The 19,809-nt window shown below is 46.3% G+C and overlaps 2 protein-coding genes and 1 long non-coding RNA gene across 4 annotated transcripts in view; 1 reads left to right on the top strand and 2 right to left on the bottom strand.

Annotated features, from left to right (window-relative positions):
- Positions 1-1,179: 1,179 nt before the first annotated feature.
- TYMS (thymidylate synthetase) lies at positions 1,180-11,178 on the top strand. The gene is made up of 7 exons (XM_045457888.1): positions 1,180-1,541; positions 3,315-3,388; positions 5,921-6,095; positions 7,745-7,846; positions 8,646-8,821; positions 9,213-9,284; positions 10,579-11,178. Exons 1-7 carry the CDS (start codon positions 1,316-1,318, stop codon positions 10,714-10,716), a joined length of 963 nt encoding a protein of 320 aa, XP_045313844.1. The 5' UTR covers positions 1,180-1,315; the 3' UTR covers positions 10,717-11,178.
- Positions 4,843-7,748, bottom strand: LOC123587842. Its single transcript, XR_006707559.1, has 2 exons — positions 7,626-7,748; positions 4,843-5,267 (listed from the first exon to the last, which is right to left on the bottom strand). It is a non-coding gene; the product is annotated as an uncharacterized LOC123587842 (long non-coding RNA).
- An 814-nt stretch (positions 11,179-11,992) lies between the features above and the next one.
- Positions 11,993-19,809, bottom strand: part of ENOSF1 (enolase superfamily member 1) — a 29,376-nt gene continuing 21,559 nt past the window's right edge. For both annotated transcript variants that reach the window (XM_045457885.1, XM_045457886.1), the window contains 5 exons: positions 16,748-16,789; positions 15,351-15,480; positions 15,007-15,106; positions 12,686-12,767; positions 11,993-12,108 (listed from right to left, as the gene is read on the bottom strand). In XM_045457885.1, coding sequence (XP_045313841.1) covers positions 12,007-12,108; positions 12,686-12,767; positions 15,007-15,106; positions 15,351-15,480; positions 16,748-16,789 — 456 coding nt within the window. In that variant the 3' untranslated portion in view covers positions 11,993-12,006. The remainder of the gene's footprint in view (positions 12,109-12,685; positions 12,768-15,006; positions 15,107-15,350; positions 15,481-16,747; positions 16,790-19,809) is intronic.

Here is a 19,809-nt window from a genome sequence, read left to right as displayed (position 1 = left end):
CAGTTGTTGATTCAAAAGACTGCTTGTTGAAATTAGTCAGAGAAAGACAAATATCATATGACTTCACTCATATGAGGACTTTAAGATACAAAACAGATGAACATAAGGGAATGGGAACAAAAATAACATAAAAACAGGGATGGGGACAAAAATATAAGAGACTTAAATATGGAGAACAAACAGAGTTACTGGAGGGGTTATGGGAGGGGGGATCGGCTAAATGGGTAAGGGGCATTAAGGAATCTACTCCTGAAATCGTTGTTGCACTATATGCTAACTAACCTGGATGTAAATTAAAAAAATAAAAAAATAAATTTTTTTAAAGACTGCTTATTGCATGTCCATGTATTAGTACATTTTATTTTTTTTAAAGATTTTCTTTTTAAGTAATTTCCACACCCAACATGGGGCTGTAACCCACAACCCTAAGATCAAGAGTCCCATCCATGGTCTGCTGACTGAGCCAGCCAGGCACCCCTCCTACATTTTAAACTAATTATCAAATTGCTCTTACCCAACAGTGTTTACATTAGAAACATTTCACAGTAAGTGAAATTTTGCTGTCAAAAACTTGAGAATGGCTGGCTGTCATTAATCAAGTAAAAAAATGGGCCTATTCCACTTCCTCCAGCTACTGGCCTTCGGTGAGGATAGGGAAAAACGGGAAGGCACAGCGCCTGACAGCCTGGTCAAATAACAGGGTTTTGTTTGTTTTTGATTTCATGAATACGTGAGGACTGTTCCAGGCTCCTCTTAGTATTAAATGGCGCGGTGGGGGCTCCTCGGTGGCTCAATCGGTCGGGCGACTGACTTCACCTCGGGTCACGATCTCACGGTTCGTGGGTTCGAGCCCCGCATCCGGCTCTGTGCTTCCGATTCTGTGTCTCCTCTCTGCACCTCCCCTGCTCGTGCTCAGTCTCTCTCTGACTCTCAAAAACTAAATAAATGTTAATTTTAAATTTTTTTAAAATAAAAATAAATGGCGCGGTGAACGCGAAACTTTCTAACCAGAGTGGCCTTTTTCAGCCAATGCACCAAGATACAGGACATTGGTTGTTAGCATTTAAAGGCGCTAAACACCACAGCTTCAGGTTTCTGGCACGTTTCCCGGAGCGCGCGCTCTGGGCAACTTGTGGCTCGGCGCGCCCTTGGGACGCCGGGAGCCCCAGGGCCGGCCAACGTCACGAGGCAGGAAGGGGCGGAGTCACCGCAGCGGCGGCGGGAAAAAAGCGCGCAGAACGGTTTGGACCTACTAGCCAGTCGCGCGCTGCTCGCCGCCGTCCGCGTCCTAGACCCCGCAGCCTGCGCCCGCGCCATGCCCGCTCCCGGCTCCGATCTGCAGCGCCCGCCGGCGCAGCCCGCCGAGCAGAAGCGGGGCGCCGAACCGCAGCCGCAGCCGCAGCCGCAGCCGCCACCCCACGGGGAGCTGCAGTACCTGGGGCAGGTGGAGCACATCCTGCGCTGCGGGTTCCAGAAGGATGACCGCACCGGCACCGGCACGCTGTCGGTGTTCGGCATGCAGGCGCGCTACAGCCTGAGAGGTGACCGCTGCGCGCGCCGGGCGAGTGGGCGTGCGCACGGGTGGGCTCCGAGCGGCCTCTGGAGGAGCGCCCGGGAGAGGCTGGGTCCCGCCACCAGCCTTTAGTCCTAACCTCGATCCTGTGAGCTCCTTAACCCCCGTGCTTTGCAGACGCCAAAACTGAGGTTCGGGTTAGAGAAATGATTTGCGTAAAGTCACGCGGACGGGAGTGACAGAATTGGGAGGTAAAACCACGTCCTTTGGCGCCAAGGCCTGCGCATCCCGGTCACGCTCTCTGCCCCAGAGCGGACACGGGCTGGTAGTGCTGACCTCATACCAGAAAATGGGAGAGGATTTGCCTGGGCTTGACCACGGACTTGGCTTAGAGGTTGCCCTTTTTGACTCCTCTTTTCTACCCTCCCCGCCCCCACCCCCTGTGTTGGCCCTTTGGTTTTGCAGTTTTAAAAAATTGGAGCGAAGGAATATGGGCGGGTCAAAGGCGGCCGGAGGAGAGAGTGAATACAGAAGCTGGGCGGGAACTTGTGGTTCCTGACCATTTTTCCGGTCTGGTCCTAACGAACCAGCTTTCCTCTTAAACGTTGAAACAGGAAAGCGAAGAGTTCGAGTAGAAGAAGTTCTTATTCCTGTTTCCCTTCAAAACAGGATGGCCCCTGGGAAGTGTCTCTTGGGGGTTGTTAGAGTCAGGCTTTCAGGGGACAAAGGGGTGGGGTGGGGGTGGGCACAAGACAGGTATCCTTGACACGGGTATGGAGATGGTTTTAAGTAGGGAGACCTACTATTAGTGAAGCACTGTGGTGGGCAGGGGAGGACCCACACACTTAACCCCACACCCATTTTAGAGACCGGAAAATACCCAGGCTGCAGTGGCTGATCTGCCTTACAGAGGAATCCACCCTCCTGCCGCTCCGCACAGTGGCCTCCAGTGACCCAAAGACCTAGCTTTTACTCCAGCCCTTCTGCAAGTTCCTTCAGCTTTCCTCCTATACTTAAAATGGAGGAAATCGTGCTCAGTAGGCAGTACTGATAAAAGTACTTGAAAAAAAATCTGTCCTTTTTACATGTATAGCAACTATACAACTGATAAGGTGAACTGAATAGGTACCACATTTAGAGATAAGCTTTTATATTTTAATCTGTTGCTTGATGCAAGCTTGTATGTTCCCTCCTGGTGCCTATAAAATGGTGATCTTAAGGATGCTTCAAACAAGGTTGTTTTGTCATGCATATCAAGTGTTTAAACAGTTATTATTTTTGGTACACTTAAATAATAGAGGTTAATTTGCTTTGCAGATAATTAATAACTATTCTTTAGCTTTGGCCAGTGTGATATCTACTGTCTCGTGGACCTGAGTAAGTTTTCCCTGGCAGGATAATCACGGAATAGCCCTGGGAGCCTTCAGCCTTTGTCCTAGGGCACATTTTGTGTGTTGTCTTCACACTTCTCTGAAGGATTCACACTAGCTGGCAAGTGGATGTAGTTCTTTCCCTGTCCACATGGGCATCCTGCCTGGCCAGTGTTCCCTCTCAGTGTGGAATTCCTGTGGTGGTCAAGGGATTCAGGAGGGCAGTCTCCTCTGAATTGGGTCACTGACTTCGCTGTATCCTGTGAGCTCCACCCTGGTCTGGGGTACCCATGTGACTAGAGTCAAAGTTTCCTGCTTGCTCCTGTGGTCACTCAAAGGCCTGTGTCCTGGGGCAGTTTTCCTCTACAGAGAAAGTTGGATGGTGTCTTCTGTTTTCCCATCTTGAAATTATCTGGCAAACTGTTTTTCAGATGAATTTCCTCTACTGACAACCAAGCGTGTATTCTGGAAGGGTGTTTTGGAGGAGTTGCTGTGGTTTATCAAGGTAAAGAAGCTGCTGCTATTGGGAATCAACAGTCTGTTCTCAACCCAGCACCAGCGAGATCCTTTAAAAAGTCAAATCATGTCATTCTTCACCTATAGCCCTTAGTGGCTCCCATTTCACACAGTAAGAGCCAGGGGCCCCTGTCCCAGCTCTGGCTTCAGCTGGCTTGCTGCTCACTCTGCTCCACCCACCTGGCCTCCTTACTAAACTTTGAGCACATCAGAACATTGCCACCTAGGGCTCTGGAACTTGCCAGTCCTGTTCCCTGGAGCCTTCCCCTACATGCAGCATGACTCACTCCCTCACCTCCTTCAAGTCTCTGCTCAGTGGGCCTTACCTAACCTTCCCATCTGAGACTGATTATCCCCCTCCCTCCCCGACATACACACACCCTCCTCCTACCCTCCTTTGTTTTCTCTGCAGAGAAACATCATCAGCTGATGTATGATGTGTGTCCTCCCCTTTCCCCCCTGGAAGGGGGAAAGTAGACAACAAATGAACAAGTAAAATGTATTAGAAGCTCCATGAGGGCAGAGAATTTTTGTTTTTTCCTGTTCACTTTTTATCCCCTGGGCCTAGAACATAGCCTGCCATATAGTAGATACTCAACATAGATTGATCACTGAATATGGATCCCAACCATGTTCTCATATTTGTATAAGCTAGAATGATCTCTTGAGTAACAAGCTATACCTCTTCTAAAGAGCCAGGTAGGTACCTTGGGTAAGGGCTAAGGTGCTGTGATGATGGACAGCTTCCTCTTGCTCTGTCTCCTGGTCCAGGCTGGTAATATTCTGGCCAGTGCTGGTTAGAGGGTGCCTGAGGAGATGGGCTCAGTTCTGGGCTGTGTAGAAACCGGGATCCCTTCTACAGAGCACTCTGTGTGGCTTGTATGATCTTGGGCCAAACCAAACTCAAGACTTCCTACTGCATTTTAGAAAGGGTTTAGAATTCGATCCAATCCAGTCTTCCTTAGTTCCATGTTCTTTTTTTTAATTTTTTTTAACATTTATTTATTTTTGAGAGACAGAGCACAAGCGGGGAAAGGGCAGACACACACACACATACACACAGAATCCAAAGCAGGCTCCAGGCTCTGAGCTGTCAGCACAGAGCCCGATGTGGGGCTCGAACCCACGAAGTGTGAGATCATGATCTCTGAGCCGAGGTCAGATGCTTAACCGACTGAGCCACCCAGGGGCCCCTGCTTAGTTCTATATTCTTGAGGCATTTTCTTCCGTGTTGTTTTCTCTCAGCTGACAGTGAGTGTCTAGTTCCTGGCACGTCATCAGAAATCTCAGAAGATGACATTTATAAACCATCTAGTGCCCAGTCTGAATGGATATAAAAGGGAGACGTTTGAAGCAATGTGGGAAAGATAGAAAAATGACGTCTTGGAGGTGGAAAAAAGTATAAACAAAAACAGAAGGGAGGAAACGAGATGCTCAGAAATAAAATGCAGTCACTTGTTTTAATTTAGTTTGGATTCAGGATTCTAAGAACCCTTTACCAGGAACGTGTCAGGCTCCCCTCTGATAGAGTTGCTCCCTGGGTGACCGGATGAAACACAGGAGTCAGAATGAACCTGCACTGCTGCTGGCATCCGTGGGCAGGATGGAGAGACGGGGTCTGTGCTGAAGTTAGGATCTGTGGTGCACTGAGCACTTTGTGTCCTCTACCCTCACACTACTGTGTGTGGGGAATACTGAGCTCTTCTGTGGATGGAGATAGCAAGGCCAGGGGGTCAGGGAGCTGTCAGAGAAGGGTTGTGGAGGGCAGGCACAGAGCCCCGGTGTGTGTGTGTGTGTGTGGCACCACAGCCTTGCTTGTCCCCATTACAGCATGTCATACCCAGAGGCCGTTGAGATCTGTCTGTGACCTGGAGGCACAATCAGGACATAGGTTAGGATGATATGGGCCACATCTGATGAGATTAAATATAAGAAATAAACATGGGCTCGTACTTGGGAAAAAACAAAACACCACCTAAACTGCAGATATAGGTTGGGGTAAACATAACTCGACAGTGGCACATAATGTGGATGATAGATTTGCAAGAAAAGCTGATACTGATTACACCAATTAGTGAAATAGCCTGTGTACCAACCAGGTCTAAGATACACTGAACAGACTGCAGGTGAGGCATTAAGTGCATTTTGGGGGATCACACTTAGACACACATTTTGTTAAAAAGCACAAAACTGTTAGGTGAGGTGGGAATAATGAAAGGATTTGGAGGTGTTTAATCTAGAACATTTAGTTGAGAAGAATAGGAGAAAAGATTTGAAAGGGTAATAATTCCAAGAATCACCTGTCCTGGAAGTGATTCCAGAAAACTGCCCTAGAGGCCCTCAAAAAGTCAGCTGGGACTGGCCTTTAAAGATGGGATGTCCAGCTGTGCAGGACGTGTGAGTGCCTGTCCCTGGTGTGTTAGCACAGGCCAGAAGCCTAATTGGTGGGAAGCTCTTGGGCTATCAATTCCTTATGGCTCAGTTCACTTGGATGCCTTCTCTGTTGTCCTGTCTCTTCCAGGGATCTACAAACGCTAAGGAACTGTCATCCAAGGGAGTGAAAATCTGGGATGCCAATGGGTCCCGAAACTTCTTGGACAGCCTAGGATTCTCCAACAGAGAAGAAGGGGATTTAGGCCCAGTTTATGGCTTTCAGTGGAGGCATTTTGGGGCAGAATATAAAGATAAGGATTCAGGTGAGAAAACAGCAAAGCCTTAATTTCCTGAGCATCTGGTATAGCATGAGTTTGCTCCATTGTTTCTAGTGAAGTTGGGGTTGTAAGAAGCCAGTCTGGGGAGCTGATGTATATAGAACTTTGACCTTGTGAGAGGCTGTTTCAGATTCAGGTAGATCACACTCTTGGTTGTTAGTTTTTATTGGGTGCTTGGTACTTTCTGTAGCTTGTTTCGCTAGCAGATAGTTGGTCTGCTGGTTGGTCAGTTGGTTGCTGTGTTGGGGAATAAGGTAAGAGTTCATCTGGGGGACAAAAAGAACAAGGATCGCCTTGTGGTGGCTTGATCTCCCTTTTTGATACTGAGCCATCCAGCACCCTTTAGGTGGAGCTTATGTAATAGCAGTTATTGGGTTACCCTCTTCTCCCTGCCCTCCTGGGGTGGACAAGAAGATGAAACATCTTACTCCTGGATGGTGACCTTCCTCAGTCATTTGGTGGCACCACCTGTCCCAGTCCTTTGACCTTTCCTGTCCTGCTTGTCCATAGGCCAGGCGTTGCAAAAGCGAATGCCTACCTCCTCAGGGTGCATGCGTGTGTGTGTGCACATACATAGGAAGTAATAGTTTGTTAGCTGGACAGAAACCATTGACAGCACCTGTAGATTTATGTAAGTACCACAACCAAAATCTAGAACTGTGCCATCATGGTGCTTTTTTTTTTTTTTTTTTTTTTTTTTTTTTAAATCTTTTATTTATTTTTGAGAGAGAGAGAGAGTATGTGAGCAGGGGAAGGAACAGAGGGAGACACAGAATCCAAAGCAGGCTCCAGGCTCTGAGCTGTCAGCACAGAGCCAATGTGGGGCTCGAACCCACTAACCGTGAGATCATAACCTGAGCCAGAGTCAGATGCTCAACCAATGGAGCCACCTAGGCGCCCCTTTTTAATCTTTGTTATTACTTTTTCTGAAGCTGTGATTGTGACAGAACTTTCTTCGCTCCAAAATTAAGAGCTGCTAGACCAGAACCTAGTCTAACACCAATAAGTGGAAGTTTAACCAGAGTGAATATAAAGCTCCACATTCCTCAGACTTCTCAGCTTCCAGTTCCATTTCAGGAAGAAGGCAAGGAATTAAAGTCCAGAGACCAGAAATGGGAGAAAAGTACAAGGTGGTGTAATAGTTAAAGAGGTTTCCTGATGTTTATGGATCAGCAGGGGTTTGGCTGCTAAATTTTAATTTTAGATGTAAATAATGCTAGATCACAGAGAGGAATCCACCCACAGTCTTTTGTTAGTATGTTCCACAGCAGCAAAGTGTGACAAGAATGGTTGATGGGTATAGAGACAGTCCGTGGGACCACTGGAAGAAACCGATTGCTGGGATTGGAGAAAGTTAGGAAGGGGAGGGGTTGCACCATGACAGACCGAATATTTAAAAGACTCTTTCATAGAAAAGAAAATAGACTTTGTTATGGCTCCAGAGAATAGACCTAGGAGCCCTGAACTCAACGTCACCCCACGAGAGCTGAGCAATTTGTAGAGTGGATTAGATACCTTGTAGTGTGGCCACAGGGGGGCTGTGGTAGGACAGTGGTGGATGGCCTCTAAGGTCATCTCATAGGATCCTGTGATTGATATGTGGACATGTCTTCTCTTTTTTGACGATTCTACAGATTATTCAGGTCAAGGAGTAGATCAACTGCAAAAGGTGATTGACACAATTAAAACCAACCCCGATGACAGAAGAATCATCCTGTGTGGTTGGAATCCAAAAGGTTGGAAGCATCCCAATTATTGTCTTGTGTCCTAACTGTAACATTAGCACAAAGGGAAGCCATGTAGCTTTGCATGGAGGCTACCGAGAGGAGGCTGGATCCTGGGAACCACCACCCCCAGCTGCATGGCTGATATGACCCTGGGCAGGTCACACTTGGCCCGATTTTCACCTTCAGATGATGGGGTTGGATGCAGATGATTTTAATGTGTGTATTTATACTTATTCTTACTCCAAAGAGGGCTTTAAATTACCTATAAAAATACACCAAGGATTTTAACAGTTTAAATTGGGGCAGATGAAGTTTCATGTCCCTGCCACCTGGCTGTTAACATTTTAACAGTTATATTATAAAATTAAACTGACCAAGATGTAATAAATATTACCCAGAGTCAAATATTTGCTTTTATAATAGAGACTTTGAATACAGGAGGGTGTGCCTGAGATGCACACCTGTGGTCCTTGTAAATGAATGAATTCCTCCTGTACTTGTAGTTTGGTGCCATGAAGGTAGCACAAGTAATTTCAGCTTGGATCAAAGAGTGTTGCTTCAGTTGTAAATGGACATCTGCAGAAGTCTTCTGTTGATGGATGGGTCACCGTAGGCGTTGTTCCATCCTCAGGATTGGAATGGTCTGCTCTTGACATAGGGGGCGGTGTGGGGGGTGGTCACTGGCCCAGTGGCTTTTTCTCATGATCTCCCCCATATGAGTTGTCTTCTGTTTCTCTCCTGTTTTACTCTGTGTATAGCTGCATTCTTTAAAACCAACTCCTCATTTTCCCATGTGCTGGCTCCTCAGATCTTCCTCTGATGGCCCTACCTCCGTGCCATGCTCTTTGCCAGTTCTACGTGGTGAACGGTGAACTGTCCTGCCAGCTGTACCAGAGGTCAGGAGACATGGGCCTGGGTGTGCCCTTCAACATCGCCAGCTACTCCCTGCTCACCTACATGATCGCACACATCACAGGCCTGAAGGTGAGCTGCTCTCTGGAAGGAATGATTGCTACCAGCCTAAAGCACTGAGCTCTTAGATTCTTCAACGTGGAAAAATTAATTGCAGAGTATTCGGTGTCTGATTACTTTTAAAATGTGCTCTAGGTAATTAAGAAATGAACTTGCTCACCTTGCAGCTTCCCATGAAGCTTTCCTGTCTTTGTGGTCTGTATAAACAAGCAGGTTTATATAGTTTATAATATAAGACAACTCTTATGAATACCACCTTTTCTCAAAAGCTACACTGGTGAAATTCTTTTCTAAAAAGACTTGGAATGTCTGCATAGTCTACGTAATGTGCTTTCAAATGATGTGTTTTAAAGGAATTGAAACTAAAAACATTTACCATTTTGCTTGCTCCTGTGCGATTTAGCCAGGTGACTTCATACATACTTTGGGAGATGCACATATTTACCTGAATCACATTGAGCCGCTAAAAATGCAGGTAAGAATGATACCGGTCATGCTTTGGAGTTTGGTAACCTCTCTTGATAAAAGGCTGCCTTCTAGAACATCCCTCATATAACAGCCCTGCTCTGTGCTGTGGCAGATAAGATGGCCTGTTCCAACTACAGGGCTTCAGCTTAGGGATGGTGGTGGGCAGGGACAAGGTGGACACATTTTAGCACCCACAGACACTTAGCAATGCTGGGAGGTACTAGATAGCGGGACCAGAGAGGGAGAGCCCATACTTGGACCAGTGGGTTTGGGACCTTCCCAGAGGTAGCATTTTCAACTCATATTTTTACTTGAAGGAAAATTTAAATGCAGATGTTTTCCCATCATATGAAATACCATACTTAGGTATTAACTTTCAAAAGTCTGTTCAAATCCTGAGTTATAGCAGCCAACAAATGATTTTAAATGGCAATTAAAAAATGAGTGTCTAGGGGTACCTGGGTGGCTTGGTTGGCTGAGCATCTGACTCTTGATTTCGGCTCAGGTTGTAATCTCATGGTCATGGGATTGAGCCCTGAGTGGGGCTCTGCACGGGGCATGGAGCCTGCTAGGGATTCTTCCTCCCTCTCTCTGCCCCTCTCCTGCATCCACACGTGCTCTAAGAAAATAAAATTAAATAAGTCTAATGCTTAATGATCCCCAAGAAAAAAAATTTTGAACCGAAACCCTTTTAGCCCCTTCCAGGTGAGATCCAGGTTTTGAAAGTTCCTCCTTTGAGGGAGTTTAGCTGCTTTTGTTTAGAGGGTAACTTCAGGGTTTACCCAGTTGCCTCTCTGGCTGTCTGCTCCAGTCTGGACAGAGTAACGTGAGGTTGTAACCCGTGTGCCTGCCCTCAGTGCCACCATCTGTTCATGCCAGGAACACCAGCTTGCATCCCTTTCTGTTGTCAGATGTCACATCTTACATTGCCCTCACTGCCAAGGACAGTTGGGATAGGGACTTGGGGACTCATACTCCCATACTGAGCACTGTAACTTCTGAGTAGTTACGGATTTGAAAGTAAAAGATTGCATCCTGTCCTTAAGAAATTTACCAAGAACAGCCAATTATGAGATGAGCCACAAGGCTCCACCCGATGTGATTCCACATAATATCCTTCAGTCCCCACTTGTGGGAGAGGATCAGTTATATTCCAGTAGTGTTGCATAAGCAGGGACAGGTGTCCATACTATTACGGTCCTATGAAATAATATTTTGTTGATAAAATACCGTGTACTTGTCTCAGAATTAAAGCAGCTTGCACCGATAATGGCAAAATAACGATTTCCTATTGTTTTTAGCTCCAGCGAGAACCAAGGCCTTTCCCAAAGCTCAGAATCCTTCGAAAAGTTGAGACAATTGATGACTTCAAGGCTGAAGACTTTCAGATTGAGGGGTACAATCCTCACCCCACTATTAAAATGGAAATGGCTGTTTAAAATGCTTTTAAGGGAGATACCGGAAAGATACTGATTCTTGAGGGATTAGACTGAATGCCCGAATGAAAGGTGTTTCACCCTAAAGAAAGAAAGAACTAGGTCAGAAGTCTATTGGTGACTGGCAGTTACACTTGATTAGCTTTTGAGAATGTTGCCACTGGCCAACAGTTCTCTTACTAACAAACGACCTCGAGTTTGGTTAACTCCCTGGGGATGTGTGAAACTGCCAAGATTAGGGATAAAGTAAGGAGAGTAAAAATTTATATGCTCTTAAAATGTGTACCTGCATTTCAATCCCACATTTTTATGAAGCTCAGTGCATTTCAATTACATGAAAACTATTCCCCCAGATTTGAGCAAGCTGAATAACACCAGCATGCATGATAACGTACAGTTGTAGTTATGAACATTTAAAGTTACTTGCTTTATATATTGCTATAATAAAGGAGTGTTGTGGATTCATCTGGTGTTTTGTTTTTTAATTTTTTTTATTCTGTATTGCCATTCTGCTCACTGCTTGCCTAAAATAGATTTAACTGAACCCTCCTAAATAAACATATGCTGTATTCTCGTTTGGATCCTGCTTAGAGGGTTAGTATATTTTAGAAATGCTGACTAGACTGTATTTTGCCCTGTTTTTCTGCAGTTCATCTAATTCTGGCTGCATTTTATCATTAGCATTTAATGACCATTTAGGATAAAGGTTTACTTAAGGGTTATGGAAAAATAATACATGAAATGCCATTTTTATGCTCATTACTGCTGCCATAGGTTCAGTATCGTGTGAATCCTCTACTGATAGATTTAGACTGAGCAAGAATAGAAATGCTAAACCACTCCGGGGCTTATCTGTGAAATCCTTTTACCTTTGTTACACACCAGTTACCTTTGTGACACACACATGGCACTGCAGGACTATTTTTTTACCCTGCTAATTTCTGACAGATGTTAGACAGAATAAGGCATTGTTCCAACAATTAAATAACCTGCTTATTTTCAAAGTGCAGTTTAATGTCTAGGTACCAGCACTTGATAGAAATTTTGTAAGAACATCTTTCTGGATTTTGAGTTAAATCTAAATTTGTTTAAGGATTAATAAGGAGAATATGTGTTTATTTGCTAAAAGAATCAAGTAATAATGATGACTGAGCTGATTCCTGAGGTTAACAGGACTTTCAGCTGAATTTGTTTTGATTGCTAGGGTGATTTTTCCCCCGTTTTTGTAAAACCATACCCAAAAAGTTTTAAGCCTTTTCGCTTGAAAAAGGAAAGAGTATTGGGGCTGAACATTTAATTATTTTGAGCAGCAAGAAGTTTCTTCCAGACTTCACCATCTGGATATTGGTGTTTCTTTACAGATTCCTCCTTCATTTCTGTTGAATAACCAGCATCCTATCAAAGACAAAAAATAGAGTAGTGTTAATAACCACCCAGAACAAAACTCACTTATGTATTTCTGCTGCCTGTAGAGATGCTGTTTTCAGATTGTTTGAAATGAGGAACACACTACTGGCTGCTTCTCAGGATTAAACTAATCACACTTCCTTTGACAATTCAATCTCTTGTTGCTGAAAACGAACCCCAATGTCTTGGACATGGTGAAGATTAATGGTCCAGATAACACAACCACAGTCTCAACGTTTCAGTTCACTAACCTCCAGGTGGTGCCATGTTTGTTTTTTGTTCTTTTGGTTGGTTTGTTTTTGCACAAGAAATGCATTTTAAGGTCTCAGCTGGTGTCGGGAAGAAAGGCCTGCATTAGAGAAGCCTTGTCGGAGCAGTTTCACCCTCAACTCCTGACCTTTGGGCCTTGGGAATTTGATATTGCTAAGGAGCCATTTGTAATTTTTAGATACTGAAAATAAACTCTAAGGAGACAGAGCTTTGTGCTCCAGGGTCTAACCCACAAGAACAAGTCTACCAGGGGCTGGCAGTGCTTCCTCAGGGAGGCCTCTCTGGCCGAGCTCACCTTAGGAGGCATGTAGGAAGCCTTCTTGATTGTCACTGGATACCTGAAATGTTCATGCAGGTGGTCGACATATTCGCACATCCTAGGAGGAAGGAATCAGATTGGGGCAATAATGCCTTGTGTTATTAGATCATTTATGTGGTACTAACTGTCCAAGCAAAGGGGTGAGTACCACTAAAGAAAGGGTGGACTTGATCTGGCACAGGTTTCTATGCAAATCTTTCAACCTCTGCCTCAGGTCCTTCCCATCTGCAAAATAAAGTACTATGAGGGCTTGGTTGAAGTCTCCTCATGTGGATACCAAAAGTCTCTTGTAACTACGGATGGTCCCTGACTTAGGATGGTCTGACTTAAGATTTTTTGACTTCACGATGGTGCAAAAACCATACGTGTTCAGGAGAACTGTATTTCAAATTTTGAGTTTGGATCTTTTCCTGGGTTCGTGATGTGTGACACGATCCTCTCTCATGATGCTGGGCTGTGGCACAGCAGACCCCAGTCAGCCACGCCATCATGAGGGTCAACAACCAGTATACTGACAACCGTTTGTACCCATGCAACCTCTCTAACACTTTCAGCACAGTATTCAATAAACTGCATGAGCTATTCGACACTTCATTACAATACAGGCTTTGTGTCAGATGATTTTGTCCAACTTTAGGCTGATACAGGTGTTCTGAGCATGTTCAAGGTAAGCTAGCCTAATCTATGATGTTCAGTAGGTTAGGTGTATTAAATGCATTTTTAAATGTATTTTTAATGTTAATATTTATCAATAATTGATAACAATCTATTACTATATATTAGTAATCAATATGTTATGCTGGGCTTGTCAGAATGTTAAGCCATCTTCAGCCAAGAAAGATCTGTAAAGGTTTTATTACTCCCATCAGTTTAGACTCTATAAGTATCTGGGATTATTTGGGTGCCTTTAGCCAAAAGTTAGATGAATAGACTAAAATCACCAAATGAGATCCCATCCAGCTACACACGATTTAGCAGAAGAGCACAGGTTTTACTACCAGACTGGTCTGTGTTCAGATTTGAGGTCAGCTACCTTCTAGTTTTGTGACTTGGGGCAAGTAACCTAACTCTGCCACCTTGCTTTAGCCACAGGTTAATGAACAGCCACGACAGGCAGCCCGTGTGCCCGGTGCTGGGAATTCACAAAGGACCTGGTGAGACAGGGCCTCATGGTTTCAGTGGACACAGAGACTAAGTTACCGACTAGAATATGCACTATGTGTAATCTACAAAGAACAGGCTACAGATGAAGAACCAGCCCCATGGGAGAGGATGTCTGGCCTTGAAGGATGAGCAGGGAATGGGTGTTCCACGCAGTCGTAAAGCAGGGGTGCTGAGCTGCGCCTGCGCCTTGCGGCTGGCTGCTCTGCGTGCACAGCAGCATCCCGGCAGTGAGGTGTGCTTCAGGAGGGTGGCACCAGGCACTTCTGCCCACTCCTGGGTGGTCGCAGCGCACTGCTCTCAGGGCTCGCCCTCCTCTCGGCCCTCCAGATTGGCAGGACCTTTCAAGGTTGACCTCCCCTTGGTCCCACCCTCAGAACAGAAATGAGAGGGGCAAAAGCAGAATAGCCCAGGAATGTTCACTTCTTATCGAACAAAATATTTCAGACATAAAAGGCAGCATCTGTCTACTCACCATCTGACTTGAGACAGGTACTATATCACTGAAGCCCAGTCTAAACCCTCACGGATCCCATTTATCTCTCATGGTCCTGCATTTGGTGTTTACCATTCCCATGCATGTTTTCTATGCTTCTGCCATATAAAGATCACCTCTAGTGATCTTTCGGCGATACCACATTTAATTCCAAGAGGAAAGAAATGCATAGTAAAGCCGTATGTGTGCAGTTGATCGGAAGACTGTCTTAAAGTTCACCTGGGATGTGTTAAGAAACAAGATGGAACCAGATGCAGCCAGATTACAGAAGACTACAGCGTTGAGACCAGGAGATTGTACAGAAGCAGAGAATACACACACGATGAAAGCAAGGCTTTAAAAAGGAAGAGGTTCTGGTTTCCACCTGGTTGCAACCCCCACCCACCCACCCATCACATACTTAGAAAACAAAGGCAGCTACCAAAACCCCACCCCCATGAAAGAAAAAGAGCTCTGTCCACTGCTGGGGCTCCAGTTTAATGGCTGCATGTGAAGAAGAGGAAGCAAAACCAACTTGGCCTTTGAGTTATAGGATGTGGCAATGGACAGAGTTCTTAGCGCCTCTGGTCGCCAGAGCAGAATTTTAAAAGGTCTGGCCTGGACCGAGGGACACTTCTGAAGCTAACTCCACGTTACTGACCTGTTTTTAAGGCTTGCAGAAACTGATATGAAGTCAAATATAATCAGGTGCTGTACCAATTCACAGAGGCCAACTCCACCAGCATGGGGGCAAACGGGAACTACAATAAAGACAGATTTCTACTTAATGCCAGGTAGGGTGGGGGTGGGGATGAAAGAGAACCTCCAGGTTTTCTTATTGCCCACAGGTGATTGTGTCATTCATTAGTATACAGGGATGAAACTCCAGGATAAAAATCGTCAAAGAGCCCTTGATTAAACCGAAAAGAGTCCCTACAGAGGGCCCCACGGGTGTGTGGTGGGCAGGAAATGGAGGTTTGGTGCGCAGCTCCAGGGTGCCCTTACTTTCAAACTTTTTGGCCATCAGCAACACTGAGAGGTTTTCATTGACACTTCCCAGCCTGCAGCTGTCAATCTGGAGAAACTGCAGGGCTTTCGCTTGGAGAAGCTGCTTAAATATGACTCTATTGTGGCACTGGAAATAGAATTAAAATAAAACCAACAGAATGGGGCACCTGGGTGGCTCAGCCGTTGAGCATCCGACTTCAGCTCAGGTCATGATCTTGCAGTTCGTGAGTTTGAGCCCCACATCAGGCTCACTGTGGTCAGCCTGTCAGTGCACAGCCTGTTTCGGACCCTCTGTCCCCTTTCTCTGCCCCTCCACCGCTTGCACTCCCTCCAAAATAAATAAACATTAAAAAAAAAAAAAACTGTTTAAAATAAAACTAATTAGAAGAGTCAGCTTTGGCCATTAGGGTATCTACACCTGGCAATGCGCCAACTCCAAGTCACTCCTCAGCGGCCTCTGGAAGCCTGGACTGTGTCTAGTCTTTGTTTTCACCCGCGTGAAGCAAGCCCTGATAATACAAGCCGGGGACCTCGCTGCTCACTGCTTTATAAATCCGTTAGTGGAATGGTCACACCACGGTCATGCTAAAGTCACATCAGCTTGACATCTATTAAGGAAATGCTGCCATAGTGACTGGCAAGTGGGAAGTGAAGCAAACATCAGGATGAAATATGGTGATGGCGATGAGCAGGTGGTTTGGACGACAAAAAACACGGCTAAACAGCATTGCTCCTTTTGCTGGGAAAACTGAGAATCTGTTCCTTCACACTGCTCTGCTCGTGGGTGGACTGCCGCAGGTTTTGGCAGGCATTTGTGCTTCGTTTTATAAGCACAAAGAGTGAACGCAATAATGTTTACTCCGTTTGGAAGCTGGCTTTCTTAAAACCATACAGTGCATCTTATGCCCTTGCATGAGCAGCTTTAAATTGCTGCCTTGTGAATTTTGATTAGATACTTTGAAGAAGATAAATGGCCTTAGTCATATAAATTGTGGGAAAAGAGACAAACTTTTGACTGTATCTGACTCCAGGCTCTACTGATGTGCTGTAAAATATCCCCATTTCTGAAATTAAAACTCCCCAAATCGGGGTCACCTGGCTGGCTCAGTTGATTAAGTGTCTGACTCTTGATCTCGGCTCAGGTCATGATCTCATGGTCATGGGATCCAGCCCCACATCAGGCTCTGTGCTGAGCATGGAGCCTGGTTGGGTTCCTCTCTCTCTCTCTGTCTCTCTCTCTCTGCCCCTCCCCGACTCATGTTCGCTCCAAGTAAACAAGCATTAAAAAAAAGAAAGCTTCCAAACTCAAAATAACACAGGTGATGTAACCTAATGTATGCCAGTGTCCTCAGTGGCTGGCCAGTGTGTACTGTCCCCAAGGAGATGTCATTTACCTGCTCTCCTGTGGCGACACCAATTCCTAGTGGGACCAATGCCTGTAAAATATAAGGCAACTTGATGTTATTTTCCCAAACCTTTAAACTGAAACTCCCAATGTTTAAAAATATTTACAGTTGTTTAACTACTTAGAGCTGAAGAAGGAAACGTCCCTGCTGTGGAGCCATGTGAAGTTTAAGGAATGGCAGAAGGTGGTCAAGGGGATGATGTATGCACACAAGAGGGGCTGTGTGTGCCTACAGAGGATACAGTCAGCACTAGTTCATATGCTGCCGTTAGTTCCCTTCCCGGCTACAGTTCTGCAGATTCTCCCAACCCCCCTCTTCTGTAGTTATTCTAGAGCCCTCTCCCTTCAAGCTCAGCAAGCGGTCTTAGATCCACTTTACAGGTCAGGGTAAGCTCATTCCTAACCTGGTGAAATGCTCACTTGGCAAGTGCTGGAGTCTTCTTAGACTGCTCTCTCAGTCCTACTGCCTGAAGCTACCTCACTTCCCTCCACTTGGGCTCCAGGCTGCTCTCCCCTGCCCCCACCGGGATTGCGAGGCCATAGGTACTCTCCTCAGGTATCAGTGGCACCAATAGCTAACATTGAGCTCTTACTAGCGTGGTGTGCTCTCAACTGTGCGGTGCTGCGTGAAACCGTGACTGAAATGACTGCTCATCACAGCCCACTGGGACAGGAATCATCATCACCCCCATTTCACAGAGGCAAAACAGGTTCAGGGCTAGCAACTGTTCCCAGATGACAAAGCTAGAAAGGGGTAGAGCCCAGGCTTGAACTCCAGGCCCACTCCAGAGCCAGGGCAGACATCTGAACCACTAGATAGAACCACTCCTCTACAGAAAAGCCCTAGGGGCACCTGGGTAGCTCAATCGGTTGAGTGTCCAACTCTTGGTTTCGGCTCAGGTCATGATCCCAGGGTTGTGGGATTGAACCCCGCATTCGACTCCATGCTGACTATAGGGCCTGCTTGAGATTCTCTCTCCACTGCTTGCATTCTCTCTCTCTAATAAATAGATAACCTTTAACTTAGGAGCCAGGTATCCCCAATCCTGCTAGCTGTCCCGCCTCTAATGGGATATGTGGACATGGATGATTCATGGAAAACCAGAAGCCTCAGCCTCCTCGTCTCCAGGTCAAAAGTTAGAGCAGATGGTCGCTGAGGCACCTTCTAGCTTCCTTGTTTATGCTTTTGGGAACTTCTAATTTAAATGGTCTCGGTTCTTTATCTCAAAACAAAAACAAAAACAAAAAAAACAGAGTGGGGAAAAGTAGTAGAGGAGGGGTGAAGTCATTCACTCTACCATTTTAAAGAATATGTTTCTGACACTAAATAGGTACCAATGTTTATTTCTTCCTTTTAATCATTTCCTGAACCTGCTCTATTCTAGCTGCCCTCTCCCTTCACCACCTGGCCTCCTAGGTTACTGGGAAAGCCTCCTAGCTCTACTCTCTGCCTCCAGTTTCTTTCTGTCTGTTCCACACCTGCCCTGTACCCCGTGTCTCAATCCATCCTACATGTTTTTTTCCCAGTGAAATCTTCTTTAATCCTATTCTCTCCTTCAAGACACTATGGTGGCTCACTGTGTTGGGCCACATCTTCTGCACAGACGGACCTGCTGTCTGGCCCCATGGACCCATCTTCCCCACAGCCCCTGTGCTGGGGATCTCCAGGGCCTGCTGTTTCTGTGGCTTCCCCCAGCCTTGGTCTGTCTGCGCCCACTTCATGGGATGCCTCCTGAGTGGATGGCCTTCCCCATGTAAACAAGACCTCAGATGGCTGAAACCCAAAAGAGCTTCTGAGGAGACCCTCCAGGTGGGCAGCGGTGCAAGTCCCTGTGTAGGCAAGCGGGCAGCACTAGGGCATGGCTACCCCCATAAGAACCCTGAGGCAAACGTCTTATTTCTCGAACCATGGCCTGTCACTAGATTCTCATTTCAGAACGACTCCTCAGAAGCTTTCAGTTCTGTTTAAATCAACATGGTCACCCCACGACTGCTGCTCACGTCTCCCCCACCTGCAGTACAGCTTTCCTCAGGGTCAGCTCTTGTCTTACCTCCACAAGGCCACTCCACCATCCCAGCCCACGCCTGTCTCTCCCTTCAGTGACCTTCTTTCTACTGTCCTCAGTGCTCAGGGCCCCACCCAGCATGCCCCCATGTCTTACCTTCTTCTCTCCAGCTAGGCTGTGAAGTGGGGAGAGTGGGAGGGCATCCCTCAAACACAGGCTTCTGTGGAGTGTCCCACATAAGAAGCTCATATGTTCATTTACTGAGAGAAATGGAGCAGAATGGCTCCAGTAGGACCTATGACTTCATGTAGGACACGCTGAGGTATCTTTCCCAGAACTTGGAACTGACTGTCCTCACAGTGACAATTTTCAGATTGGGGGAGAGTATAGCAATGCAAAGTCACACCAGGGGAAAAAATCTCCCAGGCAGGCAGGAATGGACTGTAAAGCAAGCGAACCTACGAACCCAATGTTGGGGAGGAAGGGTTATCAGAGGAAAACGTAAAAGGGGAGTAGGGGTGAGTGCTGGCCGGGGCTGGGAAGGCAGGCACTGCCAGGGGAGGGGTGAGGCTTAAGACTCAACATGCCTGGTGCCAGGAGCAGGCACATCCATGCACTGTGGGGAGATGCGCGGGGCCACACTGGACTGACACCGTCTCATATTTAAATAGCACCACCAGTTCCTGTCCTGATTTTTCACTCACCCAACAGCCTCTGGTTTAATGTGGCTCCTTGTGGAGCTTGCTCTGGTCAGAGGATACAAAACTCTAGTGCTCCCAGAAGTTGGGAGTTCTCCTTACAAATTAACTACCTGGCATTCTGGCTTTATATATATCCGTGCTGGACACCTGCCTAAAGGGAGACACTCCCTGAGAGAAAGGATGTTCTCAGATGCTCTGACTTATCAGGGTGTCCCTAAACCCAAGAGGAAGGGAAGCCGGGTGGATCGGTGCAGGAAGTGTGCTGGTGCGAGGGCTCCAGGTAGCCTTCTCCTGGGCAGGCCTGACCTAGGCATTAGCTAAGTAAACCTTGTATTTTGAGTCCT

This window comes from Leopardus geoffroyi, chromosome D3 (genome assembly GCF_018350155.1).
Source record: "Leopardus geoffroyi isolate Oge1 chromosome D3, O.geoffroyi_Oge1_pat1.0, whole genome shotgun sequence".
NCBI lineage: Eukaryota > Metazoa > Chordata > Mammalia > Carnivora > Felidae > Leopardus > Leopardus geoffroyi.
The sequence above is the reverse complement of the archived record's forward strand: the minus strand, read 5'-3'. Positions and strand labels throughout refer to the sequence as shown.